The sequence below is a fragment of the Myodes glareolus genome, chromosome 13 (genome assembly GCF_982192425.1).
Source record: "Myodes glareolus chromosome 13, mMyoGla1.1, whole genome shotgun sequence".
NCBI lineage: Eukaryota > Metazoa > Chordata > Mammalia > Rodentia > Cricetidae > Myodes > Myodes glareolus.
The window spans coordinates 75,299,073-75,320,106 of NC_142038.1; the positions used below are offsets into that span (position 1 = coordinate 75,299,073).

Sequence of the window (21,034 nt, forward strand, 5' to 3'; positions counted from 1 at the left end):
ACAATTCAGTGCTCTCAACCACTGAGCATCTCTCCAGCCCTCACTAATTTTTAATTTAGTTCCAATTGTTTAGAATCTTAAATCTTTGAAATGTATTGCTTTACATATTTGCTAACTTCCTGAATTTGCATGATGTTTTTCTCAAGTTTGATGTTTTCTGTCTTCACATTCACCAGCTCTTTTAGTTGTCGACTCCATTCGGTTGTTAGGATTATTTACGGAGCTTTTAGTTACTGTGTAGATTTCAGTTTGGATTTCTGTTTGTTTTTTCTCTCTCTCTTTCTTCACTTTCTTTCTTTCTTTCTTTCTTTCTTTTTTTTTTTTTTTTGAGAGAGGGTTTCTCTGTTGTAGCCCTGACTGTCCTGAAACTTGATCTGTTGACCAGGGTGACCTTGAACTCATTGAAATCTGCGCCTGCCTCCCAAGTGCTGTGATTAAAGGTGTACACAACCAGACCTGGTCTTTTGTTTGTTTGTTTTCTTTAAAAATGGGAGAGAGAGAAATACTTCTAAAATACACAATTCAATGGTAGTGAGTGTAGTATAAAAACAGGCTGTGCAACCACACTGCTGGAGCATTGTCACAACGGGCTGGTGTGGCGTGTTGGTGGTGGTGACCAGTATGTGGGAGGCCTTTTTATTCTCAGACAACGTGCACCATTAAGTTATCAGCCTGGATTCCACACCAAGCCCTTCGCAATCGCTAATCTGCTCTACAGTCTTCTCTGTTCTAGACATTTCATACAAATGGAATCATCAGCATATGGCCATTTATGTCTCACTTTTTAAAAATATTTGTATACAGTGTTCTGTTTGCATGTATGCCTGCATGTCAGAAAGGGCACCAGATCTCATTACGGATGGTTGTGAGCCACTATGTGGTTTCTGGAAATTGAACTCAGGATCTCTGGAAAAGCAACCAGTGTTCTTAACCATTGAGTCATCTCTCCAGCCCTTAGGTCTCACTTTTAATTTTTGCTTAGGAAAATATTTTCGGGGTTTATCTAGGTTATAGTACTAAAACATCATTATTTTGTAGGTCAAACAATGTTCAGTTGTATACATATGCCACACTTTGTTTATCTGTTTGTCTGTCAATCACTGGATGTTTTTAGTTTTAACATTATGAGCAATGCTGCTGCCAGCACTTGTGTGCACGCTTTTTGTGTGGCCATAGTTTTCATTTTCCTGGTCACTTGGTAGCTTTGTGTTTAGCTGATTTAGGAGCTGCCAAGCTGCTTTCCACAGTGGCTACACTTTCTTCATGTCTACCAGCCACGTGGGAGGGTTCTGGTCTTTCCACTTCCTCACAGTTCTTACCACTATCTTTTTGACTTTTCAAAAATGGAAGTAGCATCTCATTGTAGTTTTGATTTGCATTCAGAAACCAAGCTACAGATGCTTCTTGAGGGAATAACAATTAACGTGCTTCAGCCAGAAGAGAACTCACACAGCAGCAGAGGGGCCGAGGTACAGAGACTGGCCGCCTTATTGCAGGAGTTCTATAAACATGAACTATGAGAAAATAGTCCTGCGAGAGACTCAGTTTTACAGGAGAGGGTGGGTGGGCGGGGTGGAGAAGCTGCAACTCCTACAAGGGGGTCACACAGCTAGGATAATGTCCTCTTGTCCAGAAATGAGACTCTAGAAGCAAAACAAGAAGCTTCATTCCATGAACCCATCCCCCCCCCCCCACAGTTCTTATGTCTATGAGTTCTAGAATGCTTAAGAAGAAAAACATCACTGTGTTCTGTCCTTGGAGAAAACAGGGCACCAGAAACTCTTCTGGGAATAAGTTGTGCCTGTCATCTTCCGTGGGACTGCACTGTGCAGAGTGGCTGTCAGTGCCTGGCCTGGCATGGTAAGCAGCAAATGTCGGTGCGTCTGAACCAAGGAAACAAAGACGAAAAGAAAAATGATGTTGAGTTAACAAAATTGCTTAGCAGAGAGCAAAATGTTCTCTGTCTTTGGGGTTAATTCTAAACACGTGATTTTTCTGTGCGTGTGAAAGATCACCTGATCTGTTCTTTAAACGGCTTGCAAGCTACAGTGTAATCTTTGTAAATTATAGGTAATTACAAAAAAAGCACAGCTAATCACAGTTGTTTCAAAAATATGTCCCTTCTCTTAACAAAGCAGTAACCTAGCCAAAACTCGGATAAACTGGCATTTCCTAGCTCCCAGTGTCATTCCCCAGCACAAAGCCGCCTGCGCTCCTCTCAGGTGTCTGTGCTCTCTGAAGAACAGAGCAGCTCTCTTCCCAAAGCTTGGGCTTTCCCTGCTCTTTGTCTGGAAATGAGTGCAGTATTCATGTGCGAGCCAGCAGTGCCAGCACTTCCCTCTCTCCGCAGATCCCACATCTCCCCTCGTTGCTCTTTCCCTTTAAGACCTCATTGCAGCCGCAGATGCAGGCAGATCAGCTTTCCTCCCACTGTGTTGACATTTTTAATTAGTATTTCCTGAGATGTCAACATGCAGCTTCTTTCTCAAGGTCTTAAAGGGCAAAGTTGGGATCTAGAATTAGCAGTTGGTGTTGATTTCCTTTTTCCTGAACTCACTGCCATGTAAGGTACCCAGATTCACCCTCATCCCTGCAAAGCCCTAGCTGAAAGTTGTGTGAAATAAAACTCCCTGAAGTGTAGGCAAACTGAGTAAACCTCAGAAGCTTATCGAAGCTTATCTTTCCCAGAGTGAGCGAGCATGCTAAGCTGCCACTGGCATCCTTAAGGCGGCAAGGATTGGTGTTGGGCATCAGGTGACTGATGTCCTCTTCTCGGGTTTCAGCCCTTATTTTCTTACTCCCCAGAGGACAGAGGGTGTGGGCTCAGGGTCACTGAGCAAGCCTTAGCTGAGAGAAGAAGCAGGGCTGGGGAACAGAACTACTTCAAGACTTCGTTTTTCCTCATTGCAAGAGCTTGGAACTGATGTTAGTCACCAAAATATTTTCTTCCTGGCTGTGTAACATGAAATATACAAAAGTTTGCTGTTGTCCTTTGTGTCTCAAAGATTTTTAAAAAGTCTCTTTGCTGTTATTTACTGTACTGATAGTAAAATATACTACAGATTTTAGGTATACAATATTTTCATGACTAAGAGATTTTAAATTTTCATTTTCCCATTATGAAATTAAAAAGAAGTCTATATGAAAACAGTGATCAGCAGAGAATGCCTTATTTAGTTATAATTATGCTCAACAAAATTGTGCTCAGCACTCTGCTGATTAAGAGTAGGATATCACATATTCATAGCACGTATTTTCCACACAACAAAGGCACATAATTGCGAGGCATCTACTATAAGAGTTCTTGCACAGGACTGGGGTGTAACACAGTGGCAGAGCATTTGTCCAATATGCATGAGGCCCTGAATAATGACCAAAGCAAACACACAGAAGCTGTGAAGTACTAAAGCTCCATTGTATCTTCTCACTGTCTCTCCAGGGTCTTACTGTGCACTCCTGTGTGGCCTGAAACTTTCTTTGTCGGTCAAACTGGCCTTAATCTCAGAGATCTGCTTGCCTCTGTCTCTAGAGTGGTGGAATTAAAAGCATGTGCTACACCTGACCACAACTTCTTTTGGGGTCAAGTGTGGTGGGCCCACGCCTTTAACCCTGCAGTTAGGAGGCAGGGCAGGAGGATCTCTGAGTTTGAGGCCAGCCTGTTTTACATAGTGAGATCCAGGATGGCGGGGACTATAGAGAGACCCTGTCTCAAAAAATAAAACAACAAAATTTCAGCCGGCCAGTGGTGGTGCATGCATTTAATCCCAGCACTTGGGAGGCAGAGGCAGGCGGAGCTATGAGTTCGAGGCCAGCCTGGTCTTTAGAGCGAGTTCCAGGAAAACCAGAGCTACACAGAGAAACCCTGTCTCGGAAAACAAACTTCTTTGGATTGAGCAACCTATGGGGAGCTCATCTCTGAAGAAAACTGATTCTCCTTCCCTCCGCAGCCATTGACTGCCTGTAGCCTTTTATCCAGGGGTGGAGCCTTGTGAAATTTCCCGTTTGTCAATGTTGGCATGTCAACTGGTCTTGTATAGGCAAAGGCATTGCTGAGGTTTCATAGATGCACTTTCCCTGTCAAATACTGCAAAACTGTGGTCCCTCTAGCGCTTACCCTGAACATGAACATATGCATAGTAGGGTGTGTTCACTCAGTGCTGAAGCATAGTAGGGTGTGTTCACTCAGTGCTGAAGCATAGTAGGGTGTGTTCACTCAGTGCTGAAGCATAGTAGGGTGTGTTCACTCAGTACTGAAGCATAGTAGGGTGTGTTCACTCAGCGCTGAATTGACAAAGAAAAGGAGGGCACGAGTTTAGGGGTTGAAACGGAGGAGTTGGAGCTGTAAGTCTCAGAAACCCAGGACAAATGGCTAACATATCAGAGTGGATGCTCTCCCAGTGTCCCTCAGTACCTGTGCCCCCTCCCAGCAATTCTCACCCCGCCCCCTACTCTAACCATCTCCCTCCCAGGGGCCTGGCTTCCTCTTCCCTCTCTCCCAGCCTGATCCCTGTGTAATTCAGCCATTTTGACTACATCAGTGTCTGGTCCTCTTGGCCCCTCTCTCTTTCTCAGCCTACCCCTCTCTCCTCTCGTGGTCCTGTTTAGTCTGCAGGCTACGTTCAGCCTGGACTCTTCCCTCTGCCTGCCGTCTCCCTTACAGCTACAGAAGTCTCCACACTTTAGGAACTGTCGCGTGGTGTGGAAATGATGGAATGTGGCAGTCATGTATGAAATTCTCAAAAAAAAAATGAAAGAATTAAAAAATCAATTACTTCTTTGGACCTGTCACACAACAGCAGGTAAACGCACTTACTGAGAAACCTGAGTGCTTTCGTCGATCCTCAATCCTTATAACGCAATAAAAGTAGACGGAGACAGCCAACTACACAGAGTTGCCCTCTGATCTCTACCGGTATATCATATCATGGCCTGCTTACCCACCATTAGACACACCTGCCCACCCACCTCCAACACCAGCAGCAATGAATAAAATGAATAAAAGCATGTCTTTGATCTAAAACTATTTGGTGGGAATTAGTAACTCACGTAAAGCTAATTTTACTGTCTATTTTAGAATTGATAATTGTATAGGAAAATTTAAACTAGAGTTTGGTATTCATATTAGACACTAATTATTCTGTATTATAGCTCAGTCTGTAGAGAGGACCACATAGAGGTGAGTATAGCCAGGCTCGACAGGCACAATAGCTTGCTGTCCGTTCCTCTGTACAGTGCCAGCAGCTTCAGCTGACCACTGTCCTGGGCCAAAAAGATTCCACACCTTTCTGCTCATGGCCAAGTTACATGGGCACTCCACAGTGTCCTGAGTGGCATTTATGCTACTAAAACATGTGACCCGTGGTCTTCTCTCACAGGATCTGCTGTCTGAGCCTCTCACAGATTCCTGCTATGTTCATCAGGGCCATGAGCACTTCAGAATTCTGTAGTCCCATGTATTGAGGTGCAAGAGGGACACCACTTCATATCCACTTGCAGGAATGGTTGTCTCTGGTTTGGAGGTGATGGTGAGTTTGGTGATAGCCTGCCTGCACTTCCTTTATCTGCCTGACTTTGGTGCCTTCCAGTGCCAGTGGGACCAGGGCCTTGGCACCCCTGCCAACCATGCCTTGAGAAACCACAGTGCCTCTTTGGGTCTTCATCTCCAGCAAAGCCAGGAAGACCCTGGAGAAACAGCTCTCTCTCGATAGGAGTTTGTCAGCATAGGCTGTAGGTCTTCATTATGTGTGGTGGTTTGAGTGAGAATGCCCCTTCCCCACACTTATATATTTGAATGCTTGGCCTGCAGTTGATAAAAATTATTTGGGAAGGATTAGGAAATATGGCCTTGTTGGAGGTGTGTCACAGTGGGTGGGCATTGAGGTTCCAAAAGGCCAAGCTGTTCCCAGTATTGAGGTTTCAAAAGGCCAAGCTGTTCCCAGTTCTCTCTTTGCCTGCCCAAGCCTTTCCCTGCTGTGGGACAGTGACTGACTGATTAGCCAATAGACAAGCAGAAGGTATAGGTGGGGTGACCAGGTAGGAAGTAGAGGTGGGGCAACAAGAATTCTGGGAAGATGGAAGTTTCAGTCTGTAACATGATTGGGCCTGCTTGTTGGGGTTTTCTCTCCTGCCCAGTTCCCACAGCTGTTTAGCCCCAAAGAAAATCACACAGAGATCTCTATAAGTTGTAAGCTGATTGGCCCGTTAGCTCTAGCCTCTTACTGGCTAACTCTCACATCTTGATTAACCCATTTTTCTGATCTATGTTAGCCATGCGGCTCAGTACTTTTTTCAGTAGGGCAGATCACATCCTGCTGCTTCGGTGATCTGGGCAGGAGAGGGAGGAATCCACTTCCTCCTTCCCAGAATTCTCCTGTTCTCATTGCATCATCTCCACTTCCTGTCTGGTTTTCCTTCCTATACTTCCTGCCTGGCCAATCAGCATTTATTTAAAACATGATTGACAGAATATAGACAATTCTCCCACACCATCAGTCTGTAGTCATCACTCAGACACAGTGCAAGCTAGATGTGGCTGCCTCACCCAAAAAAGGTATCAAGCCACATGGCTACCACAGGCAAGAACAATGGGTTAATGTAAGATGTAAGAATTAATTAATAAGAAACCTGAGCTACTAGGCCAATCAGTTTATGATTAATGTAGACCTCTGTGTGTTTATTTGGGACTAAACGGCTAAGGGACCTGTTGGGACAGACCTCTGCCAACAATTCCTAGTTCTCACTCTGTCTCAATTGTGTCCATCTGTAAGCCCTTAGCTATTGCTCTAGTGCCACGCTTGCCTGCCGCTCTGCTCACCACTGGGATGGTCATGGACTCTACCACCTTCAAAGAACTCCTTCTTTATAGGTTGCCTTGGTCTAGTGTTTTGTTACAGTTAGCAAAAGAAAAACAACTAAGATACTGTGCATGCCATGGCTGACATTGCATTATCACAGGAGCTTCTTCATGAGCACAGTTTATGCCTAGAGCTACCAGGGCACCTGCTCAGATGCTTGGTCAGCTCCACCATCTCGGCTTCTGGCTCATACTGATAGCTGTCAGTGCTGAGGCCACTACAAAATAGCATGGACCTCTACTTGGACCTGTTAAGCTGTAACACAAACTTTCATGTTGTTATCAAAGGTAAGATAAGTCACTGGGCTCTCCACTGCCCAGTACTGAGTGCCCTTTGTTTATCTGGTCATGGCATAGCCATTTTGGGCACCACTTGGCCAGTTTGAGAGTAAATTCTTCAGCAAACTGCTCCATGCTAAAATCAGTCCCTCTGACTGAGCTGAGTTTACAAAGTCCCACAAGGCCCCAGATGCTTACACTGTGCCGATACAGGTCCTTGAACAGAGGAATACCTTAGTGAGGGACACCAGATTGACCTGGCTAACTACCTGCAGCAGAGCCTCCACAGGACCTAAACGCAGGTCCTCATTCTTGCTGGCGAGTTCTTTACCTACTGGTTCATCTTCAAGTCTCACTTATGTTAATTTTATTTCTACTTGGTGAGTCTCCTTGCTTTATTTTCAAAATGATACTGCTGTCCAGTTGCCTGGTGACCACATCTATCTAGAGGATTTCCTCTCCTTTCAAACCAGCAGTTTACTGGAAAAAGATGAGAAGACAAAAGCTCAGAGCTGGCCCCTGTGTCTAAGGCTGTGTCAGGTCACTGCTAGTGCCCTCCTTTAAGGTCTGCTTATTTTTATCTTCTGTGTAGGAGAGTTTGCCTGCATGAATACACGTGCATGGCATGTATATGTGGAACCCACAGAGGCCAGAATAGGGCATTGGATCCGCAGGAACTGGAATTACAGTTGGTTGTGAGCCAGCATGTGGGTGCTGGGAATCAAACTTAGGTCCTACGAAAGCGCAGTTATTGCTTGACCTCTGAGCCATCTCTCTAACCCTCAATTACCAGTCACCCTACATCCAAGGAGCATCAGTGCCTGCCAAGGCTTCTCTCTGAAGCGTGTCTAAGGCTTAGGGTTCCTCGCACATGGCTAAGGTCTGCTGTTTGTACAGTGAAGGCAGATCAGGTGCTTTTGGGGCAGTGAGAAAGTTTCACAACTCTGAATTTTGAACTGGTTATTTGGGCAAATAATCCATCTTAGTGTGTTTTCCTTTGATGTCAATATGTTTATTCTTTTCTATTTAATATACTTTATAAATCTGTATCATAAACTTTTGAAAAAGTGTTAAATCCAATTTCACAGATGATCACTGTGAACACTATAAAGGTTAATAGAATTTGACAGTCTTCTGGGTAGAATAATTCTATGGTTTGGTTCCTTAATTGGGAATTAAAATACTAAGTTGCTCAGAAATGTTTCCAAAAATGAATAATTAGATGGAGAGTTTACAGACATATGCTTGTCCCTTCCCTTTCCCCTGGTTGTAGTAGCTAAGATTTTGATTTAAATGACTAAAAGCCAATCTACTTTTGATGTCAGCTTTTCTCCCAGATAAAGAAGAAATCAGTGCCAGGCAGTGGTGGTGCACACCTTTAATCCCAGCACTGGGAGGCAGAAACAGGAGGATCTCTGTTAGTTCAACACCAGCCTGGTCTACAGAGCTAGTTCCAGGACAGGCTCCAAAGCTACAGAGAAACCCTGTCTCAAAAAACAAAACAACAACAACAACAAAAGAAAAGAAAAGAAAAGAAAAGAAAAAAGAAACAGGTGTACATCTTCAAAAAAAAATTAGATTACCAGAAGTTGTGTGCATGAAGCAGATTAAGCAGACGACTAAGAGCTAACGTTAAGGGCAGGAGTGGACAGTGGACAGCCAGTGTTCTGCTTCTTAGGAGCGTCTTATTTCGGGTAAGTTAGGTGTTTTGAGCTCTCTGCCAGGAAATGGAGACAGCCTGTCCACCAGCAAACTCAGTTAAACCCTTGACTCCAGGTTTTTCCAAATAGGTCATCCATTAATCTGACATGCTTGACTTTGTTTACATAGAAGAGAGAAAAGCTTTCAACTTACATTCTGTTTCTGCGTTGTAAGGAAGGATCCAGTTATCTTTAGCATAATCACATTGTTGGCCTTTCATGAAAACATAGAGAGCAAACTTGCATTATGACTGAGAAGCCATCCAGTTCGGCTTTATGTTATTACAAGTTCTGATTGATGATCTCATCCGTTAAAAACTTATTTTTTTAAATCCAGGATATTTATAAGCATAAATTAGCATGAAACTGTCAATTTTCTAGGTTTTTCTGTGAGTAGCGCACTATAGGTAGGCTCATGAATGTAGAAGGAGGAGCCAAGGTTCTTCCCTACCACGTCTGTCAACACCCTTCTTGCTGGCATCAACTTTGGTTGTGAAGAGGCAGTCTAGAGTAGGGAGAGACTAAGGTGTGGGGCTTTTCAAGGGGCTCTTTGGAAGGCATGTTGAAAGCACTTCAATCTTCTCTCTGCCTTCACTCACCAGGGCAATATAATAAGCCTCCTTTTTTGCATTTACAGAGGAAGAAAAAAAAATCAAAAATGCTAAAACAAAGCAAAGGGACAACCTTCAGAGACAGCTGTTTTGGTGATGAATGAGTCCATTGTTCTCACAGCAACTTCTATTGTTCCTGCGCTGGCTGTCTTCCAGCTGCGCTTTTCACCCTTCTCTGCCCAGAGAGACGGAGGTGTTTACATAAGCACGGACTCTGGACTAGCATTAAGCTATACCAGGTGACATGAAAACTAACTTTTCAGTTCCTAGTCCACTCTGGGGTGGCAGTGCTCAGTAATTTGTTCTGACGAACCCTCCTAGTGACTCAGTTCTTGTGAACCTTGCAGAATCACTGCACTATTTAACTAAATTCCATTGTGATCACTCCTTAGAATTGGTCAGTAGAGAGCATCAGTAGAAAATCTAAGGGAGATGCCAAAGAGATGACTTACCATTTAAGAACACTTGTTCTTCTAGAGGACCTGAGTTTAGTTTCCAGTACCCACATGGTGACTACAACCATCTATAACTCCAATTCCAGAGGATTTGATGTCTTCTTCCAACCTCCAATGTTATTGGGCATACCCATGGCACATACACTGCATGTAGACAAAATACTCATGTACATTAATATCCTGTGAGGTCACTATCATGGCTATATTCTTTTAATGGAGGCTAAGTCTTCTGACTGGTGGCTGCTTATACTCTTGACCTTTGCAGATTACAGTGACCCATGTTTTACAGTTGTTGCTATTGCTGGTCTCATAAAGGATCTTGCAAACAGTCACTTTGTTAAAGTTTTTGCAGTTACTTCATTGGAATATATTTGAATTTTGACTGTTATAGCCCACAGTTCCTTTTTCTCCTTCCTTCCTTCCTTTCTTCCTTCCTTCCTTCCTTCCTTCCTTCCTTCCTTCCTTTCTTTGTTTCTTTTTCTTTCTTTCTTTCTTTTGAGACAGGGTCTCTCTAGTAAATCCTGGAAGCCAATCTGTAGACCAGGCTGACTTTGAACTCACCAAGATCTTCCTGCCTCTGCTCCTGAGTTCTGAGATTAAAGGTGTGCTTACCACATCTGGCCTACGGCTCCAGTTTTAACTTTAATTTTATTTACTCTTTGACAACATATATATATGTATATATATATATGCATATATACACATATATGTGTGTGTGTATCTCTATGTATATGTATATATACACATATGTATATATCTCTGTCACACACACACACACACACACACACAGAGAGAGAGAGAAAGAGAGAGAGAGAGAGAGAGAGATATTTTGGCTATATCCACCCCAACTCCTTTCTTCCATTTACTCCAGGTTCCCAGCACATGTACTTCTAAGTTCATGTCCTGTTCTTTGTTGTTTTTATGACTTATGGAGTCCAATTAAGGTTATATACATGAATGTGGGCACACCCCAAAGAAAGGTGCCACCTTCCCCTGCAGCTCTTGGGGGTTGAGCCTCAGGAGCCCCCCTCCTGTCCATGCTGGAATTATTCACTGACTTGATCTTGTGAAAGCGCAGTCACTGTGCTGTGTGCAGAGGCCAGCCTTTCACAGCTCTCCTCCTATCATCTATCTGGCTCTTAAGTTCTTTCTGTCCCACCTTCCACAGTGTCCCTCGAGCCTTGTGGAGGTTGAATAGCTGTCTCATAAGGCTGAACACTCAACTGTCACTTCTCAGCACTTTAACCAGTTACTGTATCTGTAATGACTGTTGTCCATGGCAAAAGAGACAATTGCTTGACCAAGCTTGAGAACAGAACTAATCCATGGGTACAAGCACATATTTAAATGTCAACTTGACAACATTGTTCATTAAGATGACCATAGTAGGCGCTCTTCCCAGGCCCAGGGTCTATGTCCTCCCCAGTCATGGGTTTCTGACGGGTTTACAGCACCAGACATGAATTCTCTCCTGTGGAGGAGGTCTCAAGTGCAGACGGAGAGCCGCTGGTCACTACTGTCACAGTCACAGCAGTCACAGCAGTCACGTCACTCAAGGGACCCTGCTTTCTCTTTCCTTATATATGAAACAGGATTGTTAGGAAGACAGAGTGAGTTCATAATCTCATCACATACTCTCATCACAGGTAGGTCATTCCTTTGGCCTACCAAGGTTAAAACTGATTTTCATATAGATTGCTGATTTCAGATGGAGAGTCAACATAGTCATAAGAGATTCAGTTGTTTGAGGTTCACTAATTAGTTGTTAAACATTAAAACCTGCTTTAAATTGTCTGATCCTGAGAACCAATAAGTTAAATAATTAAGTGATGATTGCTTTCTAATTAATGAAGTATATAGAATCGTTTGCACTTCCTTATCAGTGTGTGTCGCTCCTCTTCTGTAACGGACTGTGAGCAAATTAGTAACACTGTGAGTGTCTCCTCATTGTGATAAGACAGGAAGTGATCTGAATGGACAGAAACTTTGAATGGGTCTCACTGGTCACTTTTGTCTGTTTGTTCTGTTCAAGGCCAGCTACACAGGAGTGTAATCCATGCCATTGTACAAGTTCCTGTACTCAAAAGCGATTACGCTTTATTTAGTGATTGAATTTGGAATTTTTGACAATCTTTGAAAGGTAGATTTTTGTTTTCATTTTTATTGGACTCTGTAAATTATGTGGATGGCTCTTGCTTTGTTTTATTTATGTTTGTTTAATGACTAAGAAAGTATAATCACTATTTAAAAACATCTGGTTCTGGAGGATAGAGCTATCAAGGATCACTTAATTCACACTGGTTTGCTGATGGGGGTCACTAAATGCATCTCTTACATCTCAATCATGTGACTCTCAAAGACTGGAAAATGCCACCTAGATCACTATTTCTAATCATTTAACATCTAAGGAAATAAAGGAGGTCCATTATAGTTTTTATTGAAAATACAGGCTAACTTTCGATACTAGCAGAAAGGCTGTTCTAGCTCAGCAGACAGCCAAACATGCCAGGCAACACATTAAAGAAAAAAAAAGACAAAACTTTTTCTTCAAGAAAAGCTTCTTTAAGTGTAAAATAACGTCATAAGTATCGTATGTCGTTCAGCAACAGGTAAATATTTTTTATGCAATAATGAGTCAGAGACCATTTCCTTTGTTTCCCAAATATCCTAAAACTGTTGATGGACTCAGAAATGCCTTGAATTTGAGGAGAGCTTTGTTGACACAGGGTTGAGGGTTGAGACTTGGCTATGAAAATGAAGTGATTTCTCGTTATTTCCTGAAAGAGTAATGATTCAGAACATCACTACTTACATGTGTGGCAACCACTGCACTAAACTGAGGAGAGGCCACATGAACTAAGTCAGAGCATTTTCTTTACACAGTGAAGACACGGACTATTTAATTATGGTTAGCAATATGAGCTCTACTCAGTGTTGCTACCATGACCAGTCTTTGTGGGACACAGCACAGTCTACAACAGAATCCTTGGTCTATTCATACTATATGGGATCCTGGCATGACAAATCAAGGAAGCTCACCACTCAATGCATCTGTGAGCTAAGGGAATTTCAGGGCTTGTAGAGACAGATTTTGAAGGCTACTGTGTCTGGGTAATTGGAGGCCTCTTAGACTGACAGCTGGGTAAATCATGGTGTAGACTTTGGCTTTCTCAAATGCTTTCTTATCACCAAAACTGTTCTCTTTGTGCCTCTAAATTTGATCAGACATAACATTCATTTTCTCCTTGGGCAAAGCAACAGCAAATCTTTGGATGGACCATTCCTTTCTCCTAAATCACCAAAGCGGACCTCCTGAGAGCACACAAACTAATGAAATAGGCTTAGAGCATCTCCTAAGGAGAAGGCGCTCTACCAATGCACCTTACCGAAATTCCTATTATTTTATAGCTGAATAGGATCCAGATGCTACAATGTTCAGACATATGTTGAGAATCTAAACAAAACAACTAATGAAGTCTTCTGAAAAGAAGAAAGATAGAAAACACTTACCTACTTGACTCAATTTATCCTTTCTTTAAAAACCCTGGGAAGTTGCATATATTGGATTCTATATGATAAAGAGAACTCTCCTTAGAACAAAGGTTATTTAAAAACAATCTGTGAGTTGTTTCCGTGTATCTTTGTGTGAACATGCGTGCTGCACTGTGTATGTGTAGGTCAGAGGACAATCAGAGAGAACTGATTTTTCTCCTTCCATCATGTTCTGGAGGCTGGGGAGATGGCTCAGTGGTTAAGAGCACTGCCTGCTCTTTCAAAGGTCCTGAGTTCAATTCCCGGCAATTATCTGTAATGGTGGCTCACAACCATCTGTAATGAGATCTGGTGCCTTTTTGAGGAAGAGACCTGGTCAGTAGTCCTCATCAACTTAGACCATGAAACCCAATGTGGTTAAGTTCAACAAAACCACTATATACGGGCTACCCATGCCTGCTTCAGCATTGCCAGGACATAAACTTCATTTTTTTCCATTCATCATATCCAGGGGATATAGCCCAGGTTGTCAAGTATGCTCGACCCACTGTGACATCTCAGCTGTCCCAAGAACATAGGATTGGATGTACACTTCCATCAGCTCTGATGTCTGCAGCTTCAATCCTCAGCTCTTCAAAACAGAAGTAAGTCTATAATCCAAACAATTTGTTATAATAAATAACAAGTAATAAATAGCTGTGATGTTTTATTTAGTGATTTAGCTCACTGATCAAATCTCCACCCATGAATGCTGGGGAACGAGATCAAACATACAGAGAAGCCAGAAGGAAGGATGGTGAGTCATGTGGATAATGCCTCACAGAAGTGAAAAGCAGGGAAAGGATTATGTGGACCAAGTGCTCCAAAGAGAAAGAAAACACAGCAGCTGTCAAAGGAAATCCCGACATAAACTCACATAGCTACATCGCCAAGACCTAAACATATGAACAAGGTTAAAGGTTCCTGGGTGGGGGCAGCACATGCTTTTAATCCTAGCACTTGGGAGGCAAAGGCGGGCAGATCTCTTGAGTTTGAGACCACCCTGATCTTGGATGAGTTCCAAGACAGCCAGGGATACACAGGGAAACCCTGTCTCAAAAAGCCAAATAAATAAAGTTAAAAGTGAAAAATGGGGTAGCCACTGGTGAGTTGTCCATGCTTTACCCCAGCAATCAGCTCTATCGGAGCTCACTCAGGAGGAAACACAGCGCAGACATCCATGCAAATATGAAGGTATTTGACTCCTTGGTCAAAGTTTTTTTTTTTTTTTTTTTTTTTTTTTGAGTCAAACATGGCGGCACATGGGAGGTCAAGGCAGGAGGATTACAAGTTCAAGGCCAGCCTGGGTTACAAAAGGAAACTTAAAATAAAAAAATTTGAAAATACTAGAGAAAACATTTTAAGATATTAGAACAGACAAAGCTTTCTTTAATAAGGCTGGTAGCTCAGGAAATAAGAGCACAAGTTTGTAGTTTGTGTTCTAACCAACTGAACAGCTTCTGAACAGAAGAAAACGGTCAGTAGAATGAAGAGATAAACACAGAGTAGAAGGAGGTCTCTGCTGACCAATGAGCTGGCGGATGTGGACACTTTGCAGGGAAATAGATGGAACTGGAGATGTCACGTTAAATGAAATAAGCCAAACACAGTAAGATGGCATTAAAGAAGAACAACAGCACACATAACCCAGTCAATAAATGGGCAAGTAATCTGAACAGATACATCTCAAAAAAAGATCAGTCAATACACAAACAATGCTCACCACCTGCAGTCATTAGAGAAATGCCAATTGAGACTACACTAAGAGTTAAATCAGCACATCCGATACACCATTCACATGTGCGCATCTGCACACACACAAACACGGGCTGGGGGTGTAACTCAGATCAGCAGAATGCTTGCCTACCATGCACAGAGTCTTAGGTTTGATCTCCAGAACCACATAAAACCCGGCGTAATGGCACACACCTGTGACACCAGCACTTAGGAGGGAGGTGAAAGCACACAGATAAGAAGTTCAAGGCCAGCCTGGGCTACTTGAGAGTCTTACACACACACACACACACACACACACACACACACACACACACACACAATGTAAGAAATCAGGAATCCTTCTATACTGTTGGTATGATGGAAGTTAGTCCTGACATGGGAAACAGTGTAGAGGTTTCCTAAAAACTAAACATAGGCTCAGTATGCTGGCAGAAATTTAAAATTCTAGCACTTAGGAGTCTGAGGCAGGAGGATCAAAAATTCTAGGTTAGTCTTGCTACATAGGTAGACCTTGTCAAAAATCAAAACAAAGGCAAACTAAACTAAACTAAAAATAGAATTAGCATATCATCCTTTCTAGGTTTTTGACTATTGACAATAGCTAAACTACTAAGTTAGCCCAGGGATCTGTCAACAGATGAGTGAGTAAAGATAAAGATATCTATCTATCTATCTATCTATCTATCTATCTATCTATCTATCATCTATCTATCTATCTATCTATCTATCTATCTATCTATCTATCTACCTACCTATCATCTATCTATCTACTATATATAATTTATCTATCTATCTATCTATCTATCTATCTATCTATCTATCTATCTATCTATCTGCCTACCTATCATCTATCTACCTATCATCTATCTATCTATCTATCTATCTATCTATCTATCTATCTATCATCTATCTATCTATCTATCTATCTATCATCTATCTATATCTATCTATCTATCTACCTACCTATCTATCATCTATCTATCTATATCTATCTATCTATCTATCTACCTATCATCTATCTATCTATCTATCTATCTATCTATCTATCTATCTATCTATCTATTTATCATCCATCCATCCACACATAGAGTATTCAGCATTGAGAAGAATGAAAACACCATTTGCTTTCACTGGAAAATAGGTGGAACTGGGGACATCCTGTTGAGCCCAATGAACCAAACACAGTAAGTATCACATGCTCTCTCTCATGCACAGAATCTAAGAGAACAATCTGCAAGTAGGACTAATAGAGGAGGGGAAGAGAATGGAAGATGGGGGAAGAGTGGGGGAGTCCAATATAGGTCTATATGGGAATGATGCAGAGAAGTATATTAACTTGTACAATTAATAGGAGTTAATAAAAGAACACTAAACAAAAGTGCTTTGGTTTCATGTATTTATTGACAAAACATTATGTTCAGTTCAACTTGAAGTTTACAAAAATAATATGACTTTTTTGATTCAAAATCCTTTCTCCTTCCTTTCTTTCCCTGCCTCTTTTCTTTTCTCCCTCTGTTTCTTCTTTCCATTTCTGTCTGTTTTGAGACAGGGTCCTGCTATGTACTACAGGATGGTACGGACCTTGAGAGCTTGTTTGGAGGTTCTAGCAGGGGAGCACAGCTACTCGTATACCCTTGACCCAAGACGGGTCCTCCTCTATTCCAGGAAGGCCGTCCTCTTCGACCAAGTGCGTAGCTTTGTAGCTTCGGGAAGGACGCACATGGAGCTGTGACGGAGGAAGGGTACACCCGCCTAGCCAGCCAGATCAGCTGAATCAACCCTGGTGCTCAATGGGGTGACAGATGTCGCAGCCAGATCGCCTTCACATCCGTACTACAGGATGGTATGGAAATCGCTAGCCCAGGTTGGCCTCAGATTTACCATCTTGCCTCTGTATTCAAAGCGCAACGCCAGGCTAGATTTAGTTTTGATGTCATAGAAATTCAAATAAAAATGAAGTAAACAATTTTGTAAAAGGCTGTATTTAAGATATTTAAAAGTTGTAAAGCTGGGCAGAGTGGCAGGTGGGGGGTTTAGGCATGAGAACTATTGAACTTGGAATTCAAGACCTGCCTGAGTCATAGAGAGGTTCCATTTCAAGAGAATCAATTCTGGAGCTGGAGAGATAGTTCAGTGAGTGCCCCCACTCACACTCACACACACACAAAGACTTTAAAAAATAAAATAATTTAAGTTGTAGAATTAAAATATTTAGAAGTTAGTAAATTCTCAAGAATGCTATAGAGTCCCTGTCATCCATCGGTATTCTTGAATACTCCCCCCGCACCCCCATCCCGTCCCCGAGACAGGGTTTCTCTATGTACCATTCCTGGCTGTCCTAGAGCTCGCTCTGTAGACCAGGCTGGCCCGAACTCACAGAGATCCATCTGCCTCTGCCTCCCGATTGCTGGAATTAAAGATGTGCGCCACTGTTGCCCAGCTGACACTTTCTTATTTTAAAGTGGATAAAATTGTGTTTTAAGAAATTACACCTAAGTCATGAGTCATTCCATCTCAGCCATAACCTGTGCTGAATAGACATACTAATAGACATTTTGTAAGAAGGGGTTTTTATTATGTTTATTCTATATTTAATACCAAACTTTAGCAGTGTGGGTACAGCATAATTATACAGCAATAATACCCTTGCATCTGTCTTAAGCTTCCATGGTTATATATTCACGAGTAATCTGGTTTTGTCTAGTATCCAACTTATCCCTGCATTAGTTCATTTGCAAACACTACAGTATGAATGCCTCTAAGTTTTAATTATTACTGCATTCCAACACTGAAACACTGACGTAAATCCTGCATTGGGAGGGTGCCTCGGCGGGTAAATGTGCTTGCTGCCATGCTTGATGACGTGGTGGAAGGAGAGAATTGATTCTTGGAAATTGTCTTCTGTCATCCACACACATGCCGTGACATCTGACCCAGTGCCCACACAATAAATAAATACAATAAAATAGAAATGCCTTAATATAGCCGAATACTTCATTTGTGTTTTTTAGATAGCTTGTTTTTAAAGACAGTTGCTCTGTCTGGAACTGGGTCTGAGAGAGTGGTAGAGGACATCCCTTGGCATGCTCAGAGCCCTGGGTGAAGTTCCCAGCATGAGGAAAGCAGGAGGCACAGCGTTTTTGTTTTAGTAAGGCTTCAAACAAGGCCCAACACTGTTCTTAGCTTATCTCCTACAGGTCCTGCTCTTCCTTCTGTTTTGCTTTAGTTTATATCTTTCACAGAATTCCACTTGAAGGTGGTTAGAAACATGCTAAGTTATCTAATCATCCGCTCTTTAAAAAAGTAGCTTAAAAAACTTTGTTATTTAGTGTGTGTGTGTGTGCGCACACGTGCACACACACACACACTCATGCACACATGTTTCATGATACAAATGTGGAAGTTAGAGGTTTTCTCCTTCGCCCTGTGTGTCCTGGGGATCACTCAGGCTGGCAGGCTTGGCAGCAGCTGCACTCACTCCACTCACTGAGCCTTCTCCAGCCCTTTTGGTTCATTTCTTTATCAAGTAAGATGACACCTATGTTATCCTGGGCAGAGAGTTGCTATGTGTACTGAAATCGCTCCTCAGGTGTCTTCTCCCTTGGGGTATTTGAAGCTGTGGCAATACTTTGCACTAATTTAATGCACATAGTAGATTGTACTGTGCAATCTTCTCCAACTCCATCAATTGGGATTCACTTTCAGCACCGATTCGACAAGAGATTTTCTTTGTTGGATGCAAGGGGTTGCTTTGAAAGTACAAAAACCTCTTTTCAATGGAAGGAATTGTTCAGGGATGAACTGCCTGCTCTGTGGCTCTCAGAAATTCAGTTAAATGGCATTTATGTGCTACTTTATATTATAAAAAGGTATTATAAAAAGGTAATTGGTATTTTCTGTAGAATCCTGGCCAAATTCCAGTTCTGATAAACACATTCCACTTCCATTAATTTCACTTCAATTTCAAATGGATTCAGTGTCCTTAATTACCTGCCCCAACCTGTTCGTTGGTATTGAAGTTCACCTATTCAGCAGCTGTTGATTTGGGCCTCACAGTAAAGCAGACAACTTTGTCAAAAAAACAAAACAACAACGAGTGTATGTGGGGAAGGGATGAGTTTGGAGGGGTTCTGCAACTTATGTTCACCCTGCAGTATACAAATCTTGAGAAACAGAGAGGAAGAAGAATGGGGAAGAGGAAGAGAGAAGGAGAGTGGGTGTTAGGATTGCTCCAGAATCAAGGGCTCCAGAATCAAGTAAGTAATCATTTACTTAGTAAACCTTCATTAAGAAATTTGTGTGTGAGGCATTGTTCTGGACACTTTAGGGAGAGGCAATACAAAAGGGAGTAATAGTGCTGGCCTTAAAGAATGTGCGATCTGTTGGGATGGCTTTCACAGTGTTAGGGAGCCTACTACTTTCCCAACAGTTTCTTACAATGAACTAAAGCATCAGCAAGTTTATTCTTAAAGTCTTGGGCTTCCTCCTCTGTGGAATGGAGACAGACTCTTGTCTAGGCATTTGGTGAACATTTTGTGGTGATGTTGCCTGGCACAGAGTCAGTGTGAAATGACTCTTAGTTATTGTGACTTGCATTAGCTGTGAGGATGATGTCCAGTTACACTTGGTGGGACGTGGAGATTCAAACATCATGACTGTGGATTACAGAATCATAGATGGAATGGCTTTATTCATTCACAAAATGCCAGAAGCACAGGAGAATTGCAGTTACTACTGCCTTACAGGCTCTAAATCCTTCATTTACTAATACTTTGGTAAAGATCATAAAATCAGGAGAAGAAACTGTTAAGCTCTTGCTCTCACCCCAAGAGGTAATTTAAAGTCCTGAATGGTGTTGGAGATTGTGACTTGGAAGTGCAGCCTTTCGAAGCTGTTACAACAGGAGAAAATAAAAACTTTACTGTTTGACATTGGCACGCAGTCCAAAGCCCCTCCCTATTTAACAAGCCTTAAGCTTTCATATGAGACATAAGACACTTAAGGGAAAAAGTATTGCCACAAGGCTAATGAGGACAGCAGCTGCCAGCTCACCTTCCATCAGAACGAGTAAAGACTTGAAACTAACCTGAGCTCCGGTTTGTGTTAGAAGCACCACTGTGACATGCCTGTGCCGGCCAGGCTCACTGCATTCCTTAACAACAGGACTGCGGGTGGCTGGGTGCCGGAAGCCTGGAGACTGAGGCTTCCTTCAGAGGAAGTTCTTTGCTTGTGGGCATGCTGGTTCTGAAAGTCCAGAGCAAGAGCTGAAAGGATGAAGGGGCCAACTCCTTTTCTTCTTCATCGTGTGGATGCTCACTGCCTGCTGACAGTGCTCAAAGTCACTGTGTTGGTGGCAAAGTCAATAAAGCAGTATGTGCTAGACTGATTGTGGGCTATAACTTTCTTATTCTTTGTGTATTTTTGAGAAAATTCTCTGAGCTCTTTTAAATTGAGTCAAATCAACACATATACATGATATGAGCACAGAAAGTACTCAACTGCTCTCTCTCTCTCTCTCTCTCTCTCTCCTGCTGAAAACTCACTCTAAGTTCCGAGGAAGCCCTAAAGGAGAAATTAGTTAGATTTGGTAACTATGTCCGCACATGTGCTTGTCAACTTTTAACAAGAAATGCTTAGCTTGCTCAATGGTGGATGCTTTCTCAGTATGTCTAAGATACGGGGCTCCATCTCCGGCGCTGAAAACGCAGGAGAGATGGGGTAGTTCAGCTCCTGCTTTCAGAAATTCCAGCTCACGGCTGACTTCATTTGGTCCTGTGGTAAGGTCGTACACACAGTAAGAACCCAGCAGAGGAAAACTCCTCCTCTCGCCAGCCAGAAAGCAGAAGTTCCCTTTGATGGAGGTCCTGG

General features: G+C 42.4%; 1 protein-coding gene across 1 annotated transcript in view; it reads left to right on the forward strand.

The window, feature by feature from the left end:
* LOC146891841 (uncharacterized) overlaps positions 1–18,136 on the forward strand; it is a 38,329-nt gene extending 20,193 nt beyond the window's left edge. The window contains exons 2-5 of the mRNA XM_087896278.1: positions 1,733–1,860; positions 13,902–14,034; positions 16,716–16,739; positions 16,832–18,136. Of these exons, the coding sequence (XP_087752404.1) occupies positions 1,733–1,860; positions 13,902–14,034; positions 16,716–16,739; positions 16,832–16,898 (352 nt within the window). The 3' untranslated portion in view covers positions 16,899–18,136. The remainder of the gene's footprint in view (positions 1–1,732; positions 1,861–13,901; positions 14,035–16,715; positions 16,740–16,831) is intronic.
* The last annotated feature ends 2,898 nt before the right edge of the window (positions 18,137–21,034 follow it).